At 48.4% G+C, this 25,600-nt stretch overlaps 1 protein-coding gene across 1 annotated transcript in view; it reads left to right on the top strand.

Moving 5' to 3' along the window:
- The window catches only part of PLXNA4 (plexin A4), a 538,710-nt gene that overhangs the window by 492,622 nt on the left and 20,488 nt on the right, over positions 1–25,600 (top strand). The window contains exons 25-30 of the mRNA XM_071552881.1: positions 6,784–6,943; positions 13,606–13,709; positions 16,553–16,652; positions 18,367–18,557; positions 21,248–21,417; positions 24,925–25,137. Coding sequence (XP_071408982.1) covers positions 6,784–6,943; positions 13,606–13,709; positions 16,553–16,652; positions 18,367–18,557; positions 21,248–21,417; positions 24,925–25,137 — 938 coding nt within the window. The remainder of the gene's footprint in view (positions 1–6,783; positions 6,944–13,605; positions 13,710–16,552; positions 16,653–18,366; positions 18,558–21,247; positions 21,418–24,924; positions 25,138–25,600) is intronic.

Here is a 25,600-nt window from a genome sequence, read left to right as displayed (position 1 = left end):
TCCACGTGATTTTCTGGTGATTCAGAGGCTGATCTCACCTGGAGAGAGAGAGAGAGCAGAAGGAAGGAGAACACGGACACAGAGTGATCACTTGCACCAAAGGAAATCCCCCCTGATCCTTTTGGGCTTGCTAGAAAGCAGCCAGCAAAGGGTAGTAATTATACAGCAGCCTGAACAAAGCTCTCCTCCTTCCCTTTGTGCTGTTTGATGTTAATCAGCTCTCCCTCTTACATCTCAAGAGCAGACAAATATATCCCGATAGGAATCTCAGCAGATTTACAGAGATCAGCTTTCCTGAAGGAGATTAAAAAGAAGCAGAATGTGAATAGGATTGTTCTTCGTTTCTGTTTCTCTTTATTTCTGTTTTATTTTGTCCTTCTTCTGCCTTCCTTGAGCAGTCTGACGTCTTATTAAAAATAGGCAGTAATGAAATTAAACTAGAACTCCTTTGTTTGTAATGTGGGAATTCCCTGAGTGTTTCCTGCTCTGTATCACTGTGAGTTTGGTAAAATTCACAGGGATTTTCACCTCTCATGAGGGCTGGATGACTTCTTGGCTGAGTTAACCCCCAACTCCAGCAGTTTGACACATGGAGATGGGCTGTTTACTGCCATTATTCCAGGAAAACAAGGCCTGGGCTCCTTTTGGAAGGCCCAGATGATCTTGGGGGTCTTTTCCAAAGTAAATGATTCTATAATTTATTCTTTAGCCTTCATTAATCATGACCTGGAAAAGATAAAGCTTCAGGGTGACTTTAACTGTGGCTTTCTGGTACCTGAAATGAGCCTACAAAAAAGATGGAGAGAGACTATTGGCAAGAGCATGGAGTGACAGGATAAAGGGAATGGCTTCAAACTGACAGAGAGTTGGTTTAGAGTATGTTTAGAACAAAAATCTGTACTGTGAGGGTGGTGAGGCCCCTGGCACAGGTTGCCCAGAGAAGCTGTGGCTGCCCCATCCCTGGAAGTGTCCAAGGCCAGGCTGGATGGGGCTTGGAGCAACCTGGGCTAGTGGAAAGTGTCCCTGCCCATGGCAGGGGACTGGAATTTGATGATCCTTAAGGTCCCTTTCAACCCAAACCATTCTATGATTCTATTCTATGACCTAATATTTTAAAACATGGGTTTGAATATGGTTTGAGTGAAAGGCAGATCCAAAGGAACTGACTTATCTAGAGAATAAAAAAAAAGAAGACAGAGCACATTCAGACACCTGGAATTAATTGATTTTACAACACACATCTCATGCACTAAATTCAGATTGTTTTGGTCTGACTTTTCACCAAGCCAGGTAGCTCCAAGTTGCAGTCTGCCAGGTCCTGCAGGACTCAGGGAAACAGCCCTCAGTGTCCAAGGGTCTTTGCAGTCTATAAAATTCCTGTGCCTACAAGAGATTTTTCAGCCCAGGAGAAACCAACCCACTTACAGATGTGATTTGCAGCTAAACACCAGGTCTTCCCCAAGCTGTGAACCCCCCCAGAGAAACCCCCTCTTGTGTTAGTGCCTTCATTACCAGCCAGTGCTCACCATCTGTGGTCTGCTGTGCTCTTAAAACCCAGCTCCATCCTCCCTCTCTGAGCCACAGGCACAGCTCAGCCCTGCTGGTTCCCATCTGCCTCTGCCAGAATCCGTGGGGCCTTTTAGCCATTCACCAAATGACAATCCAGATGCAGAGACTTCACTCCTACTGCCACTGCTCTGCCACCACTGGGAGATGACAAACCATCCATCTCCTGCACCAGCTTCATTTCCAAATCATCATTGGCACCTTCCAGCTGGATGGTGGGTGCTGGTGTGGTGGACACAGCTCAGCACCTGCAGGAGCTGTTGTTGGCCTGGCAGGGTAGCCCAGATTGTTTTAAAGAACACTGAAGTGCCTAATTTGGGGGACTTAACTGGACTTGAGCTGTTTGCATCAGAGATTCAAATGACACAGGGCAGCAAAGACCTCTGTGTGTTAGAAGCTGTCAGGAGTGTTGGCTAATTAGTGCTGTGGGTGATAGGGAGGAGCTGCCCAGAACATCCTGAGAAGTGACGTGCCCTGTGTGGTCCCTGCACAGCCTGATTGGATCCTCTCTCCTGGGAACAGATTCCAGGTGGATAAAGATAATTTCAGCTGCCTTTGGCTAAGGCTTTTCAGGGAGTTTGGTGGCAGAGGGAAAGTCATTACCAAGATATTGGAACAGGTTGTTGATGCCCCATTCCTGAAGTGCCCAAGGTCAGGCTGGATCGGGTTTGGACCAACCTGGTCTGAAAGGTGTCCCTGCCTATAGCAGGGAGTTTGGAATGAGATGGTCTTTAAGGTCCCTTCCAACCCAAACCATTCTGGGATTCTATAATTTTATGATAACAGAAGGCTTTCCTATGCTTGACTTTTTGGGGTCCTTCTCCATTTTTCTTCACCAAACCTCTCTGTATGAAACCCCTTTGAACCTTCCAGCTCAGTCTAGAAGGGAGGGGACTTCTGTCCCTAGGGCAGATACTGGGGGGACATCCAGGTCTCAGGTCAGAGCACTCAAACATTGCAGAGGACTTGGAGCCATAGGAGTGGTCACAAGCTGTGCCTTTATTATTTAAATGCCAGTAATCTGTAAGGGCCACCAGGGCTTAGCTGGGCTAAGCTTTGTGTGTATATAAGACATTTAGAGACAGTTCATGGCTGGAAGGGCTGGCAGATTAAAAAAAAAAACCCCAAGGATGTAGAAAAAGGTCAATAAACACAAATCAATGAGATGACATGTCCCAAGGTCATACAGAGTTAGGAGGACAGCAGATCTCAGAGGTTACTGCTCTGTGTGCTCCCAATCCCATTCCTTCTCATACTGACCCCACAACTGGCACATCCTTACATGGCACAAACCTCAGTGCAGGACAGAACAGCAGTGCCAAGTGCTGGTGTCCTCTCAGTGCCAAAACATCCACATCCTTGAGTGACACTGAAGTCTTCTCTCCCCTTCCTCCATTTTGCCAGCTCTGCCCCTCAGGGCTCCAAGGCAGGTGATGGGTGGGGGAGCAGCAACAGTGACTGCATTTAGGAGATCAGCACTGCAAAACTTCCCTCAGGGTGACTAGTCCTGTAGGAATACAACACAGGCCATCACAGGGTCTCTTCCCCACCAGCTGACATCAAAGATTCCAAGTGGTTGTAGCTGATCCCTCTGCAGAGGGACCTGAATAGACTTGAGAAATGGGCTGATTTCAATGGTATGAAGTTCACCAAGGCCAAGTGCAGGTCCTGCCCTTTGGCCACCCCAACCCCATGCAGCGCTCCAGGCTGGGCACAGAGTGGCTGGAGAGCAGCCAGGCAGAGGGACCTGGGGGGCCTGAGGGACAGGAAGCTCAACAGGAGCCACCAGTGTGCCCAGGTGGCCAAGAAGGCCAATGGGATCCTGGCCTGGATCCAAAGTAGCGTGGCCAGCAGGCCCAGGGCAGTGACCCTTCCCCTGGACTCTGCCTTGGGGAGGCCACAACTTGAGTGTTGTGTTCAGTTCTGGGCCCCTCAGTTGAGGCAAGAGCTTGAGGGGCTGGAGCGGGGCCAGAGAAGAGCAACGAGGCTGGAGAAGGGACTGGAGCACAAGTGCTGTGGGGAGAGGCTGAGGGAGCTGGGGGTGTTCAGCCTGGAGAAGAGGAGGCTCAGAGGTGACCTCAGCACTGTCTGGAACTCCCTGAAGGGAAGTTGTGGCCAGGTGGGGGTTGGTCTCTTCTCCCAGGCACTCAGCAATAGGACAAGGGGGCACGATGGGCTCAAGCTCTGCCAGGGGAAATTGAAGTTGGAGATCAGAAAAAAATTCTTTGCAGAGACAGTGCTCAGGCATTGGAATGGGCTGCCCAGAGAGGGGGTGGATTCCCCATCCCTGGAGGTTTTTCAGCTGAGCTTGGCCGTGGCACTGAGTGCCATGATCTGGTAAAGGGACTGGAGTTGGACCAAGAGCTGGACTTGATGATCTCAGAGGTCTTTTCCAACCCGATCCATTCTATGATTCTATTCTATGATTCTCTTCTATGATCAGCACTGCAGGAGCAATGGGATTGGTTCCCTGGCTTACCTTGGTTGTTATGAGTGCAGAGAAAAATTTCTTGCTCCACAAGAAAACAGCTGGAAAACACCAATGGAGAGCTGATGTGAAACCTGGGGCACATATGGCAGAGCCTCTGTGCTCTGGGAAAGGAGTTGGTTTCTATAAGTGATGTTTGAATTCCCTAAAATGCTGACAGGAGACTCCTGATGGTCATTGTAGTGAACACATGGGAGTTTATAGGGACTATCAGCTTGAAACCACTGAAAGCAAACTTCTTTCAAATATTGCCTTCCCTGCTCCTTCTTCTCATTCCAGCTGAGCTGGAAAAGAGGAAAGCAAGAGCTGCTGTAGTCAAGGCATGAATAATGACTGTGGCTCAGTCAGGCAGAGTTTTCTGACACCTTCCAAAGTTGGCACCCAGTGAAATTCAAGGATAACCAAGCTATAACACCAAATCATCATTGGCACCTTCCAGCTGGATGGTGGGTGCTGGTGTGGTGGACACAGCTCAGCACCTGCAGGAGCTGTTGTTGGCCTGGCAGGGTAGCCCAGATTATTTTAAAGAACACTGAAGTGCCTAATTTGGGGGACTGAACTGGTCTTGAGCTGTTTGCATCCGAGATCAGTCACAGCTTGGACTTTGCTCTGGTTGCCATCAGCTCATTTCACTTCAGCTGAGAACCCTGAGAGAGACCCTCAGAGCACTTTGGTCTCCAAAGTGTGACCCCCAGGACACTCTCACTGCTCCATTTCCCTCCAGGTGTGTAGTAGAATAATTGAGGTTGGAAAACACCTTCAGGATCATCAGTCCAACCATAACCCTAAAGCCAGCCCAGGCTCCCAGCAATCAGGTGTTTATTTTTTGGATACACCCAAAGAGTTTGGAGAGGGAAGAGGTTTCTGCAGGCAAGGAATGGGCATAACCCAGGAGGGCTACATCAACTACTAACCCCAACACTGGGTGCATTTCAACAGTGCTTTTTATGTATAATTCTGTGATCCTTTGAGATGAAAGATGCCACAGAACTGTAAATCTGTGCTGTTATTATTATCTGAATTGATGCTTCTTCAATACTTCTGGAAGTGACACATAAATAATAGCATTACAATCTAATCAATATCTCGTATTTACATCTCCCCTTTCATCCAGCAAGATCACAGAGCCCTTTGTAAGCAGCATCTTCACAAGTCCCTCTTAGTTGAGCAGAACATCACCAAAGGGAGCCTGGTGAGCCAGTGTGTAATTACACTGATATGATTTCACCCTGTTTTAAGCAACTTTTGAGTTCCCACTGCATCTTAGTAGGTGAGGATGGAAAGTGAAGAAGAGTCCAGCAACTCTTGTGTGCTACAGAAAGGAATTTACAGTCAAGATAAAATGTGTCTAAGGCACCAAAACTCACATGTCTGCACTTGTAAAAGTGGCCCAGGAATATTTAATAACTGTTTATAGCCTGGAGCATCAGTGAATGCTCCTTTCAAGTGCAGAGGTGTGCTGAGTTTATAAAACTTTATAGACTTCACACTTCTGTAACCAAAAGGGAGCAGAATGGTCAACATAGACATGGCCAAGGGGCAGCAGGCAGGTTGCTGTTAAAAACTCTGTATGTGTGTGTTTAAGGTTTCCTCCCTTCACCACCCCACATGCTTTGCATTTACTCTTGGACAGAGTCTTGGGAGAAAATTAACTTTTCCTTCAGAGAAATGAGAGGCCTCTCTAGTTGGGTCAATTTTCTTCTTCTATATGTGAAAGCAGAGGTGGTTGATGTTGGCTTGTGTTGCATTTTTTTAAGCAGCCCTGCCTTTCAAATTAATAACATTCTTCTGAGAAGGGTTTGGTGGGTTCCATGGCTGTGCAGATGGATAAACTTAAGGCTTAGAGGTTGAAGAGCATTTTCACCTGAGTTATCAAAGTCAGGTGACGATGCAAAGAAGCCACCACTGAATTAGATCACCTTGCTAGCTCTCTAGGGATCATGGAATGGGTCAGAGGAAAGCTCTGGAGAGCCCTGTGGATATCAGTTTGGCTCCAACCAGAGGCAGACATGATTGCAGTTTTAATGGATTCTCTGCAAAGTGTGCAGCAATAACCATTTTTGCAGAAAGCACCAGAACCCCTGAGCTGATATCCGTGGGCTTTTTATTATTAAGAAAGAAATGCCTTATTGTCAGGGTGGTGATGCACAGGAACTGATTTCTCTGGCTGCTCCATCCCTGGAAGTGTTCAAGGCCAGGTTGGATGGGGCTTGGAGCAACCTGGGCTAGTGGAAGGTGTCCCTGCCCATGACAGGGGAATTGGAATTAGATGATCTTTGCACTCCCTTCCAACCCAAACCATTCTACGATTCTATGATTCAGTTTAATGAAGATGTCAGGGAAATGAGCCTCAAATCCAAAGGGCTGTTCCCACAGGTACAGCAGTTTCAGCTCACAGGGATAAGTGATATGAGACACCAGCTCAGACAAAACTTCACATCAGCCCTAAGCCATGGGCTGCAATATCTGGGAGCCCCCAGCACGTAGCTCAGAGCCAAACACCGAGTCACCTCTAATTCCCTGGGCACAGCTTTGGGTGCATGGAAGCCCCCCATGTGAAACCAGATCTCTGTGCCCTCTTGAAGGAGGGAATACTCTCAATACCCATTTTTCCCCACTGTTGCATCCTAGAGGGCTGCTTGCGGGGTGCAGAAAGCAGCAAGAGGGGCAGCCAGGGGGTGCCTGTGCTGCTGTGGAATGTGTGGTGGCTCTCACTGCCTCTCTCTCAGGTCCTGAGCTGTGTGAACCCCGACAATGTGAACAGCCCTGAGATCCCGGTGAAGATCCTGAACTGTGACACCATCACGCAGGTCAAGGAGAAGATCCTCGATGCCATCTTCAAGAACGTGCCCTGCTCCCACCGGCCCAAAGCTGCTGATATGGATTTGGGTACGTGACTGACCCCAGGCAGGGGGGAAGAGGGGAGGGGGGAGATGGCCAAACTCCATCCAGACACTTCCCTGGGACAAGTGTCCCCCCTCCAGACCAGGTGTACCCTCTGCAAGGCAGAGCAGCACCAACAGCGAGAGGGTAGAGGAGACATTATGTTGGTGTATATGCTCCTGGCTTCTGAAATCTTTGTCCTTGAGGACTTAAAAAGACCAGCAGCCACCCTGCTATTCTGCCCACAAAATTCAGCTTGGACAAGGGTGTGGAAAAGGCATGAATGGAATTGTTCTTGCTGTCTTGCCAAAGGCTCCTGGAAAAAGAACACTGGGAGCAAGGATGTTGGGAGGAGTGGGATGTCTGAATTTGGGGTCCACAGGCAGGTGTGATATCACACCTGGAGAGTACTGTGAAAAAAGGTAGAAAAATCTACTGAGGACATTGCTGAGGTGTCTGGTGTGGGGCTGGGTGTGGGCATTGTGGCTGTATCTGCCAGAGTTTCCCCTCAGTGACCTTCACTGAAAGAGGCTGCAGTGGAAAATGCTGGAGTCTGTAAAACCCAGCAAAGTTGTAGAGGAACCAGGAGAAGGAATGGACTGAGGCCAAGAAACAATTCACAGCAATAAAGGAGACAGGAATGAGAGGTCAGGGATTAAAGTTAAGTGTCTCTGTGTGTGTATATGTAGGAGAGGGAGGGATTCCTGACAGAAATTGCTCATGAAAGGCAGTTAGAATAATGAAACAAGCTGCCAAAAACAGCAGCAGTAAAGAACAGATCATAGACATCATCAGGAAAGGACCCACGATGATCCTGGAGCTGCTGTGAGTCAGCAGAGGGATGGTGAGTGCTGGGGTGGGCAGGGAGGGCACGGTGCCAGGGCACAGCACACCACAGGAGTAGGATTTACAGTCGGATCTCTTGACCTATGTGGTGCTGGATGGTGGGCACAGAGCCCACTGTCTTCACATCTCAGACTGGGCGTGAGTGGAAAGCAGTTTGTGTTGCTGTGGGGATGAATGGTGCACCCATAGTGGAATACAGGTGCCTGCTGCAGATGCCTGGGATGAGTTTGACTCCATAGGTTCCATTGGAGCAGGGATAACCATCAGACACAGAACAGGGGTGTGTGTGCAGGGTCCCTGAGAATTTTACAGCCAGGATTGTTGCAGTTTTAAAAACTAAACTTGTTCAAGGCCAGGTTGGACAGGGCTTGGAACAACCTGGTCGAGTAGAAGGTGTCCCTGCCCACGGCAGGAGGTTGGAACTAGCTGATCTTGAATCCAACCCAAACCATTCTGTGATTCTATGACCCGAGTTGTTCTGAGGACCAGAAAATTCCAGAAAGTAGATAGGAGCATGTGCACCCCTCAGAGGACTGGCTTGCCCATAGTGCCAAGAGACTGGCTAATGAGCAGCTCTTTCAGCAGTAGCACTGGGGTGCAGATGGGAAGGAATAAACTCAAAACATAAAAAAATACCCTTTTATAGTAGAAGAGTCTTGCAGCAACAATATGACACTCCAGCACAGCAGCTCCCAAGATGGGAGGAGCATGAGCAGAATGGGGGTACTAATTGACAGGAAGCTCAACAGGAGCCACCAGTATGCCCAGGTGGCCAAGAAGGCCAAGGGGATCCTGGCCTGGATCCAAACTAGCGTGGCCAGCAGGCCCAGGGCAGTGACCCTTCCCCTGGACTCTGCCTTGGGGAGGCCACACCTTGAGTGTTGTGTTCAGTTCTGGGCCCCTCAGTTGAGGAAAGAGATTGAGGGGCTGGAGCGGGGCCAGAGAAGAGCAACGAGGCTGGAGAAGGGACTGGAGCACAAGTGCTGTGGGGAGAGGCTGAGGGAGCTGGGGGTGTTTAGCCTGGAGAAGAGGAGGCTCAGAGGTGACCTCAGCACTGTCTGGAACTGCCTGAAGGGAAGTTCCGGCCAGGTGGGGGTTGGTCTCTTCTCCCAGACACTCAGCAATAGGACAAGGGGGCACGATGGGCTCAAGCTCTCCCAGGGGAAATTGAAGTTGGAGACCAGAAAAAACTTCTTTGCAGAGAGAGTGCTCAGGCATTGGAATGGGCTGCCCAGAGAGGGGGTGGATTCCCCATCCCTGGAGGTTTTTCAGCTGAGCTTGGCCGTGGCACTGAGTGCCATGATCTGGTAAAGGGACTGGAGTTGGACCAAGGGTTGGACTTGATCTCAGAGGGCCTTTCCCACCCAATCCATTCTGTGATTCCTCACATCCAGCCACAGCTCCATCCCAGCTATTTCACAGTAAAGATGTTTGTTGGCACTGGGCATCGTTCAGTGAGGTTGAAGGCAGCAAGAGGAGAGCAGAAAGCATTCCTGGCCATTAGGAACCAACCCCAGAGCTCTCAGGATCAACCTGCCCCAGGCTGAATGCTCAGGACTGCAGAGGGGCTGGAGCAACCTGTGCTCACAGTAGGTCAGAGCAGAGGACTGTAATCTGGCCTTGAAATCAATGTCTTTTAAACAGCAACATTGTTGTCTATCCCCATTACCTTTCCAGGGCTTTCTGTCTGTGTCCAGCCCGAATTGCTCCTGTGGAAAGAAGTAAACAAGCTAAGGAGTTGTTGTGAGTTGTTAAAAGCAGGGGAGCTGCAGGCACGGGGACTCTGTGTGTGTCACAAATGACATAATGTGTGGAACTCACCCAGAAACTCATGCAGGGGGCTGTCAGCTGAAAGCACTTCTTTTGGACACCCTGAGGTTATATTTTAGTCCAACCCCCCTCAACTGCAGCCCTCTGAGTAGAGACTTCTTTCCACAGTGGCGATTTTTGTTATTATCATGTTTTGAAGCCCTCGCCATAAATGAAATACCTCATCTTTGGGAAAACATTGAGGTGTGTGGATCACAAAGCAGGAATTTGGCTTCATGCTGAGGCATTTGCTCTTCCCTGTGTTTGGGCTGTGTTTTGAAAGGGTCTGCTGAGGTGGGGGGAGCTGCCAGGTTGGCTGCCTTGCATTCAGTGATGCTGTTTCAGGCTCATTGTGGACCATGTCAGGCAAGTTCTTGCTGCCTCACCAGCTGTGGAGTTCATTTAAACTGGAAATGTTTAAACTGGGTGCAACTCCAGGATATACAGAGTAAGGCTGACAACTTGCATGTATCTGTCCTGAAGATAAGCTGAGAGCTGGGGCAGTTCAGCCTGAAGAAGATTTCAGGGAGACCTCACAGCCCCTTCCAGTGCTTAAAGAGGCTCCAAGAGGGCTGGAGAGGGACTTGGACAAGGGCCTTGAGGGACAGGACAAGAGGAAATGGTTTTAAGCTAAGAGAGTGGGTTTAGATCAGATGTTAGAAGGAAATTCTTTACACAGAGGGTGGTGAGGCCCTGGCACAGGTTGCCCAGAGAAGCTGTGGCTGCCCCATCCCTTGGAAGTACTCAAGACCAGGTTGGGTGGGTCTTGGAGCAACCTGGGCTAGTGGAAGGTGTCCCTGAAGGGGAAGAGAACTGAAAGATCATTAAGGTTCTCTCCCACCCAAAGCCTTCTGTGGTTCTGTGATTCATTCCATATAGAATGAAGTTATTCCCAGGCATGCTCTGAAATGAACTCTTATTCCCAGCCATGTTGGTCCTTTCTCCATCCCAGAAACAGAGCTGAGTTTCTCCTCTCTTTCTAGAGCTCATCATACAGACATTTACCCCCTTTTTTTTCCCTACCCACTTGGCTATACTGGTGCCTGCAGCACACAGACAGAGGGTTTATTTTCCTGTTTCCTGTGCCAAAAGGCCTCCCACCTGGAAAGTAAGACTAAAAGCAGCCCCCCAGCTCTTCAGACTAATTCTTCAGGAGCACGAGTGATCATGGAACAGGCATCAGGTCTGGGTGAGCCACATGCATTTTGTTCCACACACAATTGCTGTGCACAGGATGGTGCAACTGAGGATGAGTAGCTCAAATGAAGCCACTTGGAGTGAGCTGGCAGGTCTTCCATCCACCTGGGAATTTCAATTGCTTCTGAAAAATGTTCCCTCTGCTGCACTTTTCTCCCTTATTCAATGGGCATTTTCAGGGGCACCCAGGTCAGAGAGAAGGCATGAGGGGGGTGCAGCATTTTCTGTTGGATTTGAGGTGCAGGATCTCCCCACCTTTCACCTCCCCATAGTGTCATTCCCTAGCCAGGCACTGCTGGAGCTCAGAAAGGCACCTCTTTGTCAAAGGCCTCTGGAATTTCCTTTTTCCCAGTCAAGTTGAACAGAAAGGTTGTTTCTTGGAAAAAAAAAAAAAGAGAAAGGAAAAAAAAAGAAGTAATTCCTGCGTGCAATGAAAAGATACACTATCTGCTGAATGAAATATAAAGGCTTCACAGCAGCTGTCTCCTGAGTTTGCATTTACTGCTGCTCCTGATTGGAAGGCTTGATAAAGATAATGGGATTTTAACCTCCCTCCCCCTCCCTGGAAGGTGGAAGTGTAACAAATTGGATTGGAGTGTGTCTCTCCTTTGTGCAGGCTCACCGAGGAGCACTCACGTCTGATGAGAGAAGGGCCAGGGGCTGCCAGCGAGGACAGCGCTGACAGTGCTCACTTAGTGCTGGGAAAAGGCTTGGCAGGGTCACCTTTTCCCTTCCCATTCCCTCTGCATTTCCTGCCAGGTGGGTGTGTGACCACCTGGGCTGGCACTCACGGAGGGAAGGGAATGTGCAGTGGGACTGGGAGGAGCTGGGGGTCCTTCCCCTGGCACTGCTCAGGTGTCTGATGGAGTCACTTGTGTTTGGTCAGGGCAAAATTGAAGCCAGTGCTCTGAGCATGCCCTGCAGTGTTTTCCTCCTTGTCTTGTGCGGTCAAACTGGCCCTTCCTCTTCTTTACATGATCCTTCTCTGAAGGAAAGCCAAGGGAAAGGGCTTGGGAATCTCCTGTGTCTCTGCAGGAGCACAAAAAGCTCCAAGAGACATCTCATGATGTCCTCAGCTCCCCTGGAGCAGAGGAAAATCTGCTCTGAGGAGCTTGTGCAGCCCTTGAACAGAAGTAGAGCACAGAGTGAGGAAAGCTGTGCCCACCCTCCTGTCAGAGCCCAACACCAGGAACCTGTGCAGCTCTCCCAAAACACAACCTGAGTGTCTGTGGCTCTCCTCAAAGATTAGTCAAGAGAGAGACAGACCACAGGAACATGCAGAGCCCTGAAGGAGGGAGATCAAAGAGACACAACCCCAGAGGACCACAAGGAAGGCACAGAAGAGACATTCTGTGACAGCAAAATTGGCTTTGGCATCCTTTGGGGCACTTTCTAAAAGGACCACTTCTCAGCCCACCCTGAACTTCAGCATTCTGTGCTCTTCCAAGCAATGTGTGGGACCAGAGAGCTTCCAGGAATGCAGTCCAGGGGGGAATGAACAAAGAGCATCATCCCCAGACATCCCAGGGATAATGTAGGGGAGGATCTAAGGAGCTGGAGTAGCTAAAGGGCAGTTCAGGATCAGTGCTCAGCCAACACAACCTTTGCTTACTCTCTGAGTATCTCCAGCCAAAGTAACACCCAGCAATAAACACAGTTGCTGACCTCTTTCTGCTAATTTAAATGAATAATAAAGACAAGTGCAGCTTTCCCATTGCATTTTAATTACGTGATAAGAAAACTGCTGAAAACCAAAAGAAATGTGCAATGGTCCTTGCCTTTTTGTATTAGGAAAAACAAGCAAGGAGGGCAGGTGATGGCTCCATATCCAAGAGTTCATTTTAATTAAGTCCTGCAAATGAATGGCCTTTCTGCTTTGGCTGTGGCTAAACTGTGTTTGGCTGGGTCACTCTGGCTGAGACACAACCAAGGAGAGAGCTTTGAATGCTCCAGGTTGTGATGAAGCCACAGCTTTCCCTGGTGTCAGCAGGTGGCAGAACATTTGTCTCCTTTGGGCCATGTTTAGATTTTCCTTGCTTTAAACAAGTCTGTGAGTGCTCTGTGGGGACAGCTGTGACAATCCTCCACAATGACCCTGTGATCTTAGAAGGCTTTTCCAACCTTGATGACTCTGTGATTCTGTGGAGCATCCTCCAAGATTGGAGCAAAAAGTGGTACCCTGGGAAGCGCCAGGCTGCCCCAGGAGGGGGATTCATCATTTCATGGGAGAGGCTGGAGAACTGGATGTGGTCAGAAAAAGGAGCCCTTCTGTCCACAGGCATGTCCTGAAGGCTGGTGGAGATTAAATCCTCCAGAGAGCAGGGATTGGATCTGTTTTTGACTCTTCTCCCCATTGTGTCTCTATTATTCCTGAAGCCAAGGGCTTCCTGTTCTCCATCACTGCTGGAGATGCAAGAGGTGTTTGTGAGCACTAATGGAGATGAACTCAGCTCAAAACAGGCTTGGGTGCTAAACAAGACACTGCTGTGCCCAGGGGAGCCCCCTCTGTGGCTGGGGTAGAGTTAGGGTTGGTGCACATCTCTCAAATATTTATAAAGGCTGTTCAAAGAGAGGCAGGAGTGGATTTCTGTCCCTGACACAGATGACATTTGCTCCTCTCCCATGGGAAGGACAGGTTGGTCTTGGAAACAGCCACTTTGGGGCAAGAACAGAGATAAAAGTAAACTAAGAGTTAAGCCCTGGGAGTAATCACTGCCTGATGTGCAGGCTGAAGATGTGTGTCCACATGGGTTGTGGGCACAGGGATTATTGCCAGGGCTCTGCCCCTGTCTCACAGCTCAGTGTTCTCCTCACAGAGTGGCGACAGGCGAGCGGGGCAAGGATGATCCTGCAGGATGAGGACATCACAACCAAGATAGAGAATGACTGGAAGAGGCTCAACACGCTGGCACACTATCAGGTAACTGTGTGAGAGGGTGGGTGGGAGTTAGATCAGCCAGTAAAACAGAAAGGAGAAGGAGAAAATATTTTTTTTCTTGTGGAATCAGCATCTCTGGAAGTGTTCAAAAAACAATGTGGCACTTGCGGACATGGTTTAGTGATGGCCTTGGGAGTGGTGAGGGAACAGTTGGACTTGATGGTCTTGAAGGTCTTTTCCAGCCTTAATGATTCTGTGATTCTATGATTTTAGGACTATAAAATGCAGAGGTAAAGAATGGTTGAGTGGGCAATAACTGGGCAGAACCCCCATGTTGGTACATCCACCCCCTTCCACTCTCCTTGTCATCATTACCCTGCATAAAGTTAGAAAGGGTATTAAAAATTCTCTGTTACTCCAAGAAGGGACAACCCTGGTGAGTGAAGGGTGTGAAGAAGAAATGTGGTCATGAAAACAACACAAGTTAAGATTTCTCATGTAGACAAAAGAACCCCAAGGCCTTCCATGCCCCCTTTTTCAATGCATTGATGGCCTTCTAATCTGAGCAGAGTTCAGAAGGATGGAAGAAAGGAAAATGGGAAGAGGGAGGCTTCGTGTCTGGAAGCTGGAGGTGGGAAGCAGCATGGCTGGAGACCATGGGGCAGTGGGGTTGTCACTGACCCAGGAACACTTGTTTTGAATCCCTGTCCTGGTCTGCTTTGGGACAGGGCTTTTCTTCCTCCCTACATGACCTTGAAACTCACAACAGAGGGCTAAAGATGTCTGAAAACATCTTACACAAGTGATAGATTTAATAAAAAAATGGAGTTTTAGTCAGAAGCTTCTCCCTTGGAAAACAAAAAAAAACAACAAAAAGCAACCCAACAAAAAAAGCACCTCATTAAGTTTAATCTAATGCTGACAATTTTGTCCTTTCCTCAATCACACTTCAGCAATCTATGTTTCATAACAAGATTATTTCCTCTTTTCATTTAAGAGCTGACCTGAGGAGGCAGCAAGCAATAATTTGAAAAAGAAACAAAACTTTTCCCCTTCACATTGACTGAAGCATCGCTGACTGACTTTTTTATTTTATTTTTTTTTTTCCCAGAGAGAAGAGGGACATTTTCAATTTTATTTCATCAACAAATCAGGCATAATGTTCTTTCTGTGCTTTTTCCACTCTTTTTTTTTTCTTTTCACTTCAGGCAACAAGCTCCAGGCTCTGTGATGAGCTGTGGCAGCACAGGCTGCCACGGTACCTGGTTGTCTGTCTGTCCTCAGGGCTCACACGGAGCACACTGGGACAGACACTGATATTCCTTTGGCCTCAGTGTCCCCTCTGTAGTGTGGGGCTAAAACTACAAAGGGCCAATAATTGCCTTCCCTGATAGCTGAGGGGTTATTTAATTAGCCTCTGCAGTGCTTTGAAGATGAAAAACTCCACGCAAGTGCTAATTAATATTATTACACAGACAAGAGTTAGTTGTTAGCAGGGGGGGTGGGTTTACCCAGTCTCCTTTTTGTGATGTCTTATTTATCACAGATGGTCCTGATATGGGTCTTTTGGTGTTTCTGATATGGGACCCACATGCCTTGCTGTAGGAATGGGAGGTCTGGATCGTGTTAGAAAGCTCTGTGTTCTCCTGTAACACCATCCCAGGACACCCTGGAGCTCAGCCACTCCAAAGCTGCTGCTTTTCCCTGTCTCAGGGGATGCAGCAAAGAGAAAAGTTGTGGGAGTCACTTCAGTCCAGCAGTGGATTTGCCCCGTGGAAGGTTGAGGCAGTTGAGAGGGTTGAAATCTGGAGCACAAGCCCTATGGGGAGAGGCTGAGGGAGCTGGGGGTGTTCAGCCTGGAGAAGAGGAGGCTCAGAGGTGACCTCAGCACTGTCTGGAACTCCCTGAAGGGAAGTTCTGGCCAGGTGGGGGTTGGTCTCTTCTCCCAGGCACTCAGCAATAGGACAAGGGGGCACGATGGGCTCAAGCTCTGCCAGGGGAAATTGAAGTTGGAGACCAGAAAAAACTTCTTTGCAGAGAGAGTGCTCAGGCATTGGAATGGGCTGCCCAGAGAGGGGGTGGATTCCCCATCCCTGGAGGGTTTTCAGCTGAGCTTGGCCATGGCACTGAGTGCCATGATCTGGTAAAGGGACTGGAGTTGGACCAAGGGTTGGACTCGATGATCTCGGAGGTCTTTTCCAACCCAATCCATTCTATGATTCTATGATACTATGAAATGAAAAATGCAGACATCCATTTCTGCCCTCAGTACCCTGAGATCACCTGCAATCAAGGTGGGAGGAATAGAACATTTCCCACCAGTTTTATCATCCTTGTGGGACAGACAAACTTGTTTGAAATTACTCAGATGATTTTACTCTTCTCACTCTCCTCTTCTGCTTAAGAGCTTCCTTGACAAGAACCTACTTTCAGATTTACTGAGATTAATTCAAAAACCCATCCCTGGAAGTGTTTGAAAGGCCTCTGGATGTGGCCCTTGGGGACATGGTTTAGGGATGAACATGGCACTGCTGGGTTAATGGTTGGACTCAGTGATCTTAGAAGTCTTTTCCAACCTAAATGATTCTATGGCTCACATTGTCATCAATGGGCTTTGAGCCAAGAGCTGAATGGAGCAGAATCTGCCATCAGTTGTCCCAGTGCCCAAGTGCAGGATTCTAGTTGTGTAACAGCAGATTTTCTCCATTCTTTCTTAAAAGACCAAGTCACTGAAGAAAGCATTTGAAGCTTGGAGCCAAAACTGCTGTGCTGCCTCCATTGACACTGATTGGCAGCTCAGTTTCTGCTGCTTGGATTTCTGCTGCCCTTGGCATGGTCCTCAGCCAGTTCATAAGCTTATTGACCAAGTCTCTTTTGCTCTACAGGTGCCAGATGGATCTGTGGTAGCTTTGGTCTCCAAGCAAGTCACTGCCTACAATGCAGTCAACAACTCCACGGTCTCCAGGACATCAGCCAGCAAGTATGGTAAGGATCTGTGTGCTGGTGTGGACTGGGAGGGCACTGGGGGAGAGATCCCAAACACTGTGGTGGTCACGAGACACTGGGCACCAGCAGAGAGGCTGATGGGCAGAGGATTCATTGATAAGATTGCTTGAGGGATGGCAGAAGGAAAAGCCTCTGGTTCAAGCTGTTGATCCAAATGGCTGGATCACTCTTGGGGAGATTGCTCTCCCTCATTAATGAAAAGAGGAGCCTATTTAATTAGCTGCCTACATCTTAGGTCACTGAATGTCCCCCACAGAGTCTTGTATCAGTGTTTCTCAAGGCAGTGGGTTGTTGTTCCCACTTTACCCATGAGACAGCTGAGAAGGAGACAGCTGTGAAAGAGAGACCAGGTGGAAAGTCTTCTGTAGAGCCAAACAGGGACCTTCTGAGTCTCACTCACACCTTCTCACACCTTTCTCCCCTGACCTGGAACTGCAGCCCAGGACAGGTCTCACTGAGGTGATGCTGGACAGCAAAGCAAAACATCTGTGATGTGCAATCAGAGCACTGCAAAACCACCTTCCAACCTGGACATTGCTGATATGTCACATTATTATTATTATTTTTAATTTATTAAAGCATCTCCAGTCCTTCTTATTCCCTCTGTCTTGAGGGAAAGCACAGTTACCCAATGTCCAGAGGAGCCCCTTTCTGCTCTCTCCAAGGACATAAACAATCCCCCAGGCCTTATTAATATTCATCCTCTTTTCCATGTTGTTGCAATTACTGAGAGACACAGTGACCTTTGAAAAGGAAGACTTGAGGGGGGTTAATTTCTGTTGGATTTCTTTAATTCTTTTGCCATTTGATTTTTCAGGAGGAGGGAGTGGGGAAGGAGGCAGGGGGAGGAGAAGATGTGGTGGGTCAGAAGTGATTGTTAATTGCAATTAAGAAAACAGCATCCAGAGAGAAAAAGGATATTCCATTGGATAATTAATATGTAGAGATTGGTAATGCATTAATGAGGCTGATTCAGATCTTGCTACAGAAAGGTGCAACACTTCTATTAATTATGATTGGAAAAACCTGGATCTGCAGCAGTGCTGGAAGGTCAGGGAGAGGGGAATACTTTGTGCCATCACTCAGAGGCAAAGGGGGGTAAACTTTGGAGGCTCAAAGCATCCTTGGAGAGGAAATTTGTGTGGGCCAGTCTGGGGTTCTGCTTTATTTCTGTGCAAACAAGATTTTGGAGCTGGGAGTGAAGGGGATGGCTGGGCAGGAATTATTTCATTGCTTTGGTGCCAAAGGAGGAAGGGAAGGCAGCTCCTTCTAAACCTGGGGATGTGGAGCTACACAAGAGGTCACATTGGATACATCAGTATTTCTAAGCCAAACATCCATATGGGTGAAACCAGTTACTCAGCCATACTGGTCACTATGAGTAACTGGTATTGTCCCCTGAATCTGGGCAGTGTCTGGCACTGACAGTGCCAGTGATCCCAGGCCAAAGATTTCCCCAGGGAACAAGGTAAAGAGTGTGGACAACTGGAAATCAGTGCTTGAACCTCATTTAATTTAATAATGTAGATATTGGTATCACATCTGGCTTGGCTGCCTCCCCTTGGCTCTGCTGAGCTAATCACTCACATCATGCTTTGCAAACCTTCTATTTGGTGGCATATCATCAGCACATTCCCTGAAAATGCCAATGCAAGAGCTCCTGGGGCTGAGACATGTGAACCTCTCTCTGCAGAAAACATGATCCGCTACACGGGCAGCCCCGACAGCCTCCGCTCCCGCACGCCCATGATCACCCCCGACCTGGAGAGCGGCGTCAAGATGTGGCACTTGGTGAAGAACCACGAGCATGGGGACCAAAAAGAGGGTGACAGAGGCAGCAAGATGGTTTCTGAGATCTACCTGACCAGGCTGCTTGCCACCAAGGTATGTTATGTGGTGGGGGCGGAGAAGAGAGAGAGAAATGTTGGGTTTAGGATGGTGGTGGGATTTCTTGCCAAGGAGGAATGAGAGACCACTCCAAGGATGGATAAAGACTAGAAGGAAAATAGAGCAAAAAGGCTGCTCCAAGCATGTAGGGAAAGGAGCTTGAACTCAGAAAGCAGAGTCAAAAAGGGGACATTGGAAAAGCAATGAGGAGAAAGAACCCAGGGCTGTGAGACTGGTGGAGAGTCAGCACAGGGGGAAGTGCTGTGGGTTTCAATTATAGTGGTTTCTAATTTTTACCAAAATTTACCAAGGGAGTAAATGTGCCCAGATGAGGTTCCAAGGATGTGTCAGGCCTCACATCCTGAAATGGGCTCCTGTGCCACAAACCCCTGAGTTCTGCAGTACAAAACCTTTTTCTCCACCTCCCCCCATGGCCAATAAAGGCTTTTGTGCTGATGTCTTGGCAGGGGGTTAAGTTGACTGAGATGTGGCTCGTGGATGGCCAGCTCCAAGGAGAGCAGATCCCCACTGAGACATGGAAAGCTCAGGGTCTCCAAAGAGAAAGTACAGATTAAGTCATGTGGAAGCAGAGCAGGGACATCCTGAGTGGACTCCCCAGACACATCCAGAGTTTTGATTATCATTTTTAGTCAGGATGAGAAAAGGCACAAACACAATTTCATGTGTTCATGCAAACACCATCTGAGTTTACCCATCAGACAGACCCCCCTTGTAGTTTTATCTACACATTTATTCCTCAACTCATTTTGTCTTATTCTGCCTGCAGCCTCACTCCGGCTGTGTTGGAGGGGGGTTTGGTGGCTTTGTCTTTAGTCCCTGGTCCATGCCCCATTCCCTGGCATCAAGATGCTTTCATGGATCACACAAGCTAAAGAGAAAATGATGCTCCCCAGGGCTCTGGCCCCAGCTGGTGTAAAGCAGCAGGCATTGGACCAGTGCTGATTTACACTGTCTGGGGATATGTCCCCTACCCCACCACTGAACTGCTTTTGCTTTCTGTTCTGGGTCACAAATTCAACACTTGTGTTGCTTGTGGGGTTTTTTTTGTTAGTGGTTTTGGTGGTTTTCTTTGGTGGAGATGGCAGGAAAGCAGCTGCAAGACTTGCACAGAAACAGCAGAAGTGGGGAGGGTTGGGGGTTTATTGTTTCTCCTCTTGGGTTGAACAATTTTCTTTTCACATCCTGACCATTTGAGGGAGGGAAAGAGGACAGAGAGCAACTGCTGGTAATACAATCCCCAGGAATACTTAGTTAAACTGACAATGATTTTTATTCCGGTAAATCCCTGACCTCGGAGCCCTGGAGTCTCCTGCCTAAAAGCCTCCGAGGTTTCCTTTGTGTTTGTGTGGGTGAGCATGCAGAGAGCTAATTCTCTCCAGAAACTGAACCTGAGGGCAGCTCTTCCATGGCAGCCCAACAAGATTTCCCCTTTCTGAGTCAGACGTGCTGCAGGGCTTTACTCACCTCGTAGGAGTTCACACAAGGAAAAGGTGCCTCTGTTGGTTTCCCAAAGAATAAATCAAGACACCACCTTTCTAATGAAGTGTTTGTTTGCTCTGTGTAAACTTGGGCCACTCTGGTGGAACCCGGTGCTTCATTCCAAGGAAGGAGAAATTTCTTTCCTGTGTCTGCAGAGAAATAGGAGAGTTTTATTTTGCATATCTGGAAATGTTTGCTGGAGATTCAGATTTTTTTGTGTGTGTATTTTCACTTCTCTGTGGTTTATTCACATATAAATGCCTATGAAACTCTGGTGGTAGAGAAAATGTGCCTTGCCTGGTTCCCCTCAAAGCCCAGCCTAAAGCTGCTCTGCTGCCCCCCTGTCCAACCCTATTCCAGCTCCTCTCCTTCTTGCTAAAGGTCAGCTGTCCTCACCAGCTCATCCAAGGTAGTTCTCCAAGCCCAGGAGCTGGGATTCTCCTCCCAGAGGAGCAGAAGGAGACCTCTGCAGTGGACATAACTACAGAGCAGTGCATGTCACATCCATGCATTGCTTTCAGGATTTGCCTTAGCCTCATGCCAGTGGATAGTAAGAAATGAGGAGGCCTCTTGGGAATGAAGATGAAGGTGGTGTTATTTATTAGACTAGTCACACACATAAACCAGCTGCCTGTCTCCAGGTACTCGTGTCCTATTTGTCTCACTGACACCTTCTGCTGTGCTCTACAGCCATCTGACTTCTATTCCCAGCTTAAAAAACAGTCCTGAGTGAAAAGCCAGCATAGAAAATTGCTGGGTTTTATCTCATGAGTGCACTAAAGCAGTTGTGGATGGGATGCAGAGGAGAGGAATCTCAGTGGGAACAAACCAGGGACTTTCCATCACCATATACCTGAGATGGGGCCAGGTGTCCCACCTCAGCTCAGCTCTCTTTCCTGGCAGGGAGTGCTCAGAGCAGAGAGGACAGGGAGCATCTGGACCTGCTCCACCTGGCTGACAACCAGGTGTAGTGGTTATGGTGATGATGCACTTGCCTTCTTAAAGACCCCAGTATTGAAATTCCCAAATCATGTCCCCTTTAACTGATACTGGATGGCTCCCACTTTTCAGTCACACCCTCAGAGCCCTGATCCACAGACATTTTCTGTTTCCAGCAGGGTACCAAAACTCAACATCCTCTTCCCACTTGTGATCTCATGTTCTCCTTCCCTTCCTTCTCCTAACAGGGCACCCTCCAGAAATTCGTAGATGACCTCTTTGAGACCATCTTCAGCACTGCCCACCGTGGCAGTGCCCTCCCCCTGGCTATCAAATACATGTTTGATTTCCTGGATGAGCAGGCTGACAAACACAACATCCATGACCCCCACGTGAGGCACACCTGGAAGAGCAACTGGTGAGTGAGACCCCCCAGTATGGCCCAGCACTGGGTACTGGACTGCAAGGAGAGTAAGGGAACACATGGTTTGGGATGTGGCTGCTGGGGGAGCTGAGGAGTCTGGTGTGGAGATCAGAGCACCAAGACGAAGTCAGAATGTCCCAGAATCTAAAGGATTTTCTCAAGGATGGAGCACTTTGGCTAAACAGGTCCCAGTTTTCCTGTATTACGTGGGAATGGCAGCATTTCTGAGGGATTTCAGGTGGAAAAATGTCAAAGTGTTTAACTGCTGCAGTGCCCAGAACCATAAGAATATCTGTGGGGGTATGGGAGAGAATTCAGCACCAATGTCTTCAACTAGAAAGGATGTTGGAATTCCCACTCTAGTTTGAATTCCCACTATGTTTGAATTCCCACAGTAGTCAGAATGGGGCTTAAGCTCCTTTAGTTTGCCCATACACAGGTGTCTAGTGCCAGCTGAGATATTTTAAGGCATCCCAGAGATGCATGGGGGCACCCATGGGAGACCTGGACCATCCTGGGTGGCAGCTGGAGGCCAGGAGAGGATCCCAAATGGCACTGAGCGTTTAGAGGGTCTGGAGATGGATGGGAGTCTCCTTTGGAGTGAGTGACAAAGTGTGACATCAGTGACAAAGTGTGACATCAATGACAAAGTGTGACATCAGTGACAAAGTGTGACATCAATGCCAAGTGTGACATCAGTGACAGTGTGACATCTGTGACAAAGTGAGACATCAGTGAATAACTGTGACATCAGTGAATGTGTGACATCAGTGACAAAGTGAGACATCAGTGACAAAGTGTGACATCAGTGACAGTGTGACATCAGTGACAAAGTGAGACATCAGTAAGTGTGACATCAATGACAAAGTGTGACATCAATGACAAAGTGTGACATCAATGACAAAGTGTGACATCAGTGACAAAGTGTGACATCAGTGACAGTGTGACATCAGTGACAAAGTGAGACATCAGTGAATAAGTGTGACATCAGTGAATGTGTGACATCAGTGAATAAGTGTGACATCAGTGAATGTGTGACATCAGTGACAAAGTGAGACATCAGTGAATAAGTGTGACATCAGTGACAAAGTGTGACATCAGTGACAGTGTGACATCAATGCCAAGTGTGACATCAGTGACAAAGTGTGACATCAGTGACAGTGTGACATCAGTGACAAAGTGTGACATCAGTGAATAAGTGTGACAGCAGTGACAAAGTGTGACATCAGCCCCTGCTCCCCCTGCCAGGCAGCAGCCTCTCCTCGCACATGCAATGGGACAGCAGGGAAAAATCCAGGATCAGTGGAGAAAAAGCTCCTCTCTGCTGAGTGTCCCTGTTGGAAGCAGTTCCCTGGGGATTCCCTCCCTCCCCTTCTCCTGTGCAAACACAGGGACTATGAAAGGAGCAGCAGAGAAGAGCCATGGGGCTCCCAGCTCATGCATTTTTGCCTTTCTCCAGCCACGCTGATGGCAGATCCACAGCGCAGTGACATAAAAAAAGAAACCCCATGCTCCAAAGAGGCTTTCAACTAATGAAACATTAGCATATTATTAACATTATCTGCGGCACTAATCTAAGGCTGATTGCAGCCACTCAGAGTAAATGAGCAGGAGGTTTATTTAAGGGGGGAGGGGGGAGGCAGAGTGTGTGTGTGGGGAGGGGAAAGGGGCAGTATGGAGAAATCTGTTCAATCAGATTAAATTAACTCAAAGTCACATCACAGGCTTCATTATTTCCAGCAGGGACATCATCCCCCAGCCCCTTCCTGCACCATGCTCAGGCCACACACGTGGACTCTGCTCATCCTCATGCTGGCTGGGCCTGTCATCCAAACACCTGCAGGACTTTTGCAGGGTTCCCTCATCCATGTCATCCTCCAACTGATGATCCTCCATCCCCACCCTAAAATGTTTTCCCCCACAGCTCCATCATGTCTCTTTGCCATTGTTTACTCAGAGGGTGGGCAGGCCCTGGCACAGGTTGCCCAGAGAAGCTGTGGCTGCCCCATCCCTGGAAGTGTCCAAGGCCAGGTTGGACAGGGCTTGGAGCACCCTGCAATAGTGGAAGGTGTCCTTGCCCATTGCAGGGGTTTGGAATGAGATGATCTTGAAGGTCCCTTCCCACCCAAACCAGGCTGTGATTCTACAATTTCCAGCCTCTCCCACCTCTCATGGACTTGGCTGACAGAATTCCACACGTGGGGATTTTCTTACATTTGCTCTGTGATTTGGTTGGCTCAGAACACAAAACATAATGTCATTCCTCTATCAGGACATGTTAAACTGCCTGTTGTTGCCCAAAATGTATCACCCTCGGAGAAGAAATTTTTACAGTGCTGTGAACACGTGGGGGTAATGAGAAAATGGAAGGAACTGCGGAATTGAACCTGAATATCAGGAGAATTTCTTAAGCTGAATAACATCCTCCCCTTGGGAAGGTGCAGAGGGTGAAGGTGCATTTAACACTCTGCCTGACAGAGAACCAAGAGCTTGGCTCTGTGATCAGTGGCACATCTCAGCTCCTGGGCCACGATCACTGGAATGCATCTGCCCTGACAGAAAGGCTGGAGGCAAAGGCTGGAGGTAGATACCTCAGGGCATCTCATACAAATGAACTGCTCTTTTGAGAAACATTGCAGGGGAGAAAGGGCTTTGGATTGCAATTGGAATAACATTTCCTTGGTTAGGGCAGATATATTTTCATTTCAAAGGCTGCAATACTTGTTTCCCAGTTCCTTTTTTTTTTTTTTTCCTTGAGGCAACAGGGTTTTCCCTGTAATGAAACAACTTCTTGTGCCCTGTGTGCTGGGATCATTTGCAGTCTTTTTGGGTTTGAGCAGTGAGTTGTGACAGTCCATGGTGTCCACAGCACACAGGGCATGCCCTGAACATTCCCAGTCTCATCCTTGGAGCTCCACCTTCCTCTCTTCCCATGAGGGCTAAATTCAAGTCCCACAGTGTTTGGAATCAAAGAATGGTTTGGGTTGGAAGGGACTTTGGAGACCACCCAGTTCCACATGCCATGGACAGGGACATCTTCCACTAGACCAGGTTGCTCAAAGTCCTGTCCAACCTTGCTTTGAATGCTTCCAGGGATGTGACAACCTGTTCCTGTGCCTCACCACCCCTGCCATAAGTTTTGTGGATGCAGTGCCTGTCTGTGTCTGGAGCAGCCAATAGGGGCAAATCTACATTACAACTTCACGTGTAGAAGTTTGGAGTCATTGTCATCACCTCAAGTTATACTCCCATTAATTTATGGGCAACTTCAAGAAGATTGTGTTGGCTTTAAGACTGACCAAATCTGCCTTGTAAGGATAAAAGGCACCAAAGCCACCCCTGAGGTGACTCATGGAGGGGAGGGACTTATCATATATCAAGCCTCTCCTGAAATCCTCATCTCCACACCCTGATTTTTGATTTCCATCCACCACTGACCACTGTAACCCCACACCCCAAGGCCTGGGAGCTGTGCACTGACTGTCTCCTCCCCTCTTGCAGCCTCCCCTTACGGTTCTGGGTCAACATGATCAAGAACCCCCAGTTTGTCTTCGACATCCACAAAAACAGCATCACGGACGCCTGTCTGTCTGTGGTGGCTCAGACCTTCATGGACTCCTGTTCCACCTCAGAGCACCGGTTGGGCAAAGACTCCCCCTCCAACAAGCTCCTCTATGCCAAGGACATCCCCAGCTACAAGAACTGGGTGGAAAGGTGAGTTTTAGCTCTAGAAATAGAATGACATAAGCACGTGATTCATGGTCTGAGGAGGCATCATCACTTGCTTTTGGTAGGTGCCTCTGGGCTTTTGTTTCTGGGGTTTTGTTAAGCAGGAATCTCCATGGTAGCCTTTAATTTCCATGTGCCTTGCAGCAGAGATGGATTTAATTAGAGGTGTGAAAGAAGGTGTTTGCCATCACTGTTTCTCTTGAGCAGAAACTGTTGCAAACTGTAGAGAGAGGAAAGAAGGGGAGGTGATGTGTTTTGAGCCCTGTGAGATGCAAGAGTTTCTAAGTCTTTCCCCACAGCCCAGAAATGGTTTGCTGTTCTGAGCTTCGTTGTGACAGTCCCCACACTGCCTGGGTCCCAAGGCACATGGAATTATTTCCCAGTAACTTTCCTTGGAACCTCTTCTGTGCTGTGAATGAGCTGCCAGTAGGTTGACAGGCTGGTGACT

Source organism: Pithys albifrons, chromosome 3 (genome assembly GCF_047495875.1).
Source record: "Pithys albifrons albifrons isolate INPA30051 chromosome 3, PitAlb_v1, whole genome shotgun sequence".
NCBI classification, from domain to species: Eukaryota; Metazoa; Chordata; class Aves; order Passeriformes; family Thamnophilidae; genus Pithys; species Pithys albifrons.
Note: the sequence above shows the minus strand (reverse complement) of the source record. Positions and strands in the feature narration are given on the sequence as shown.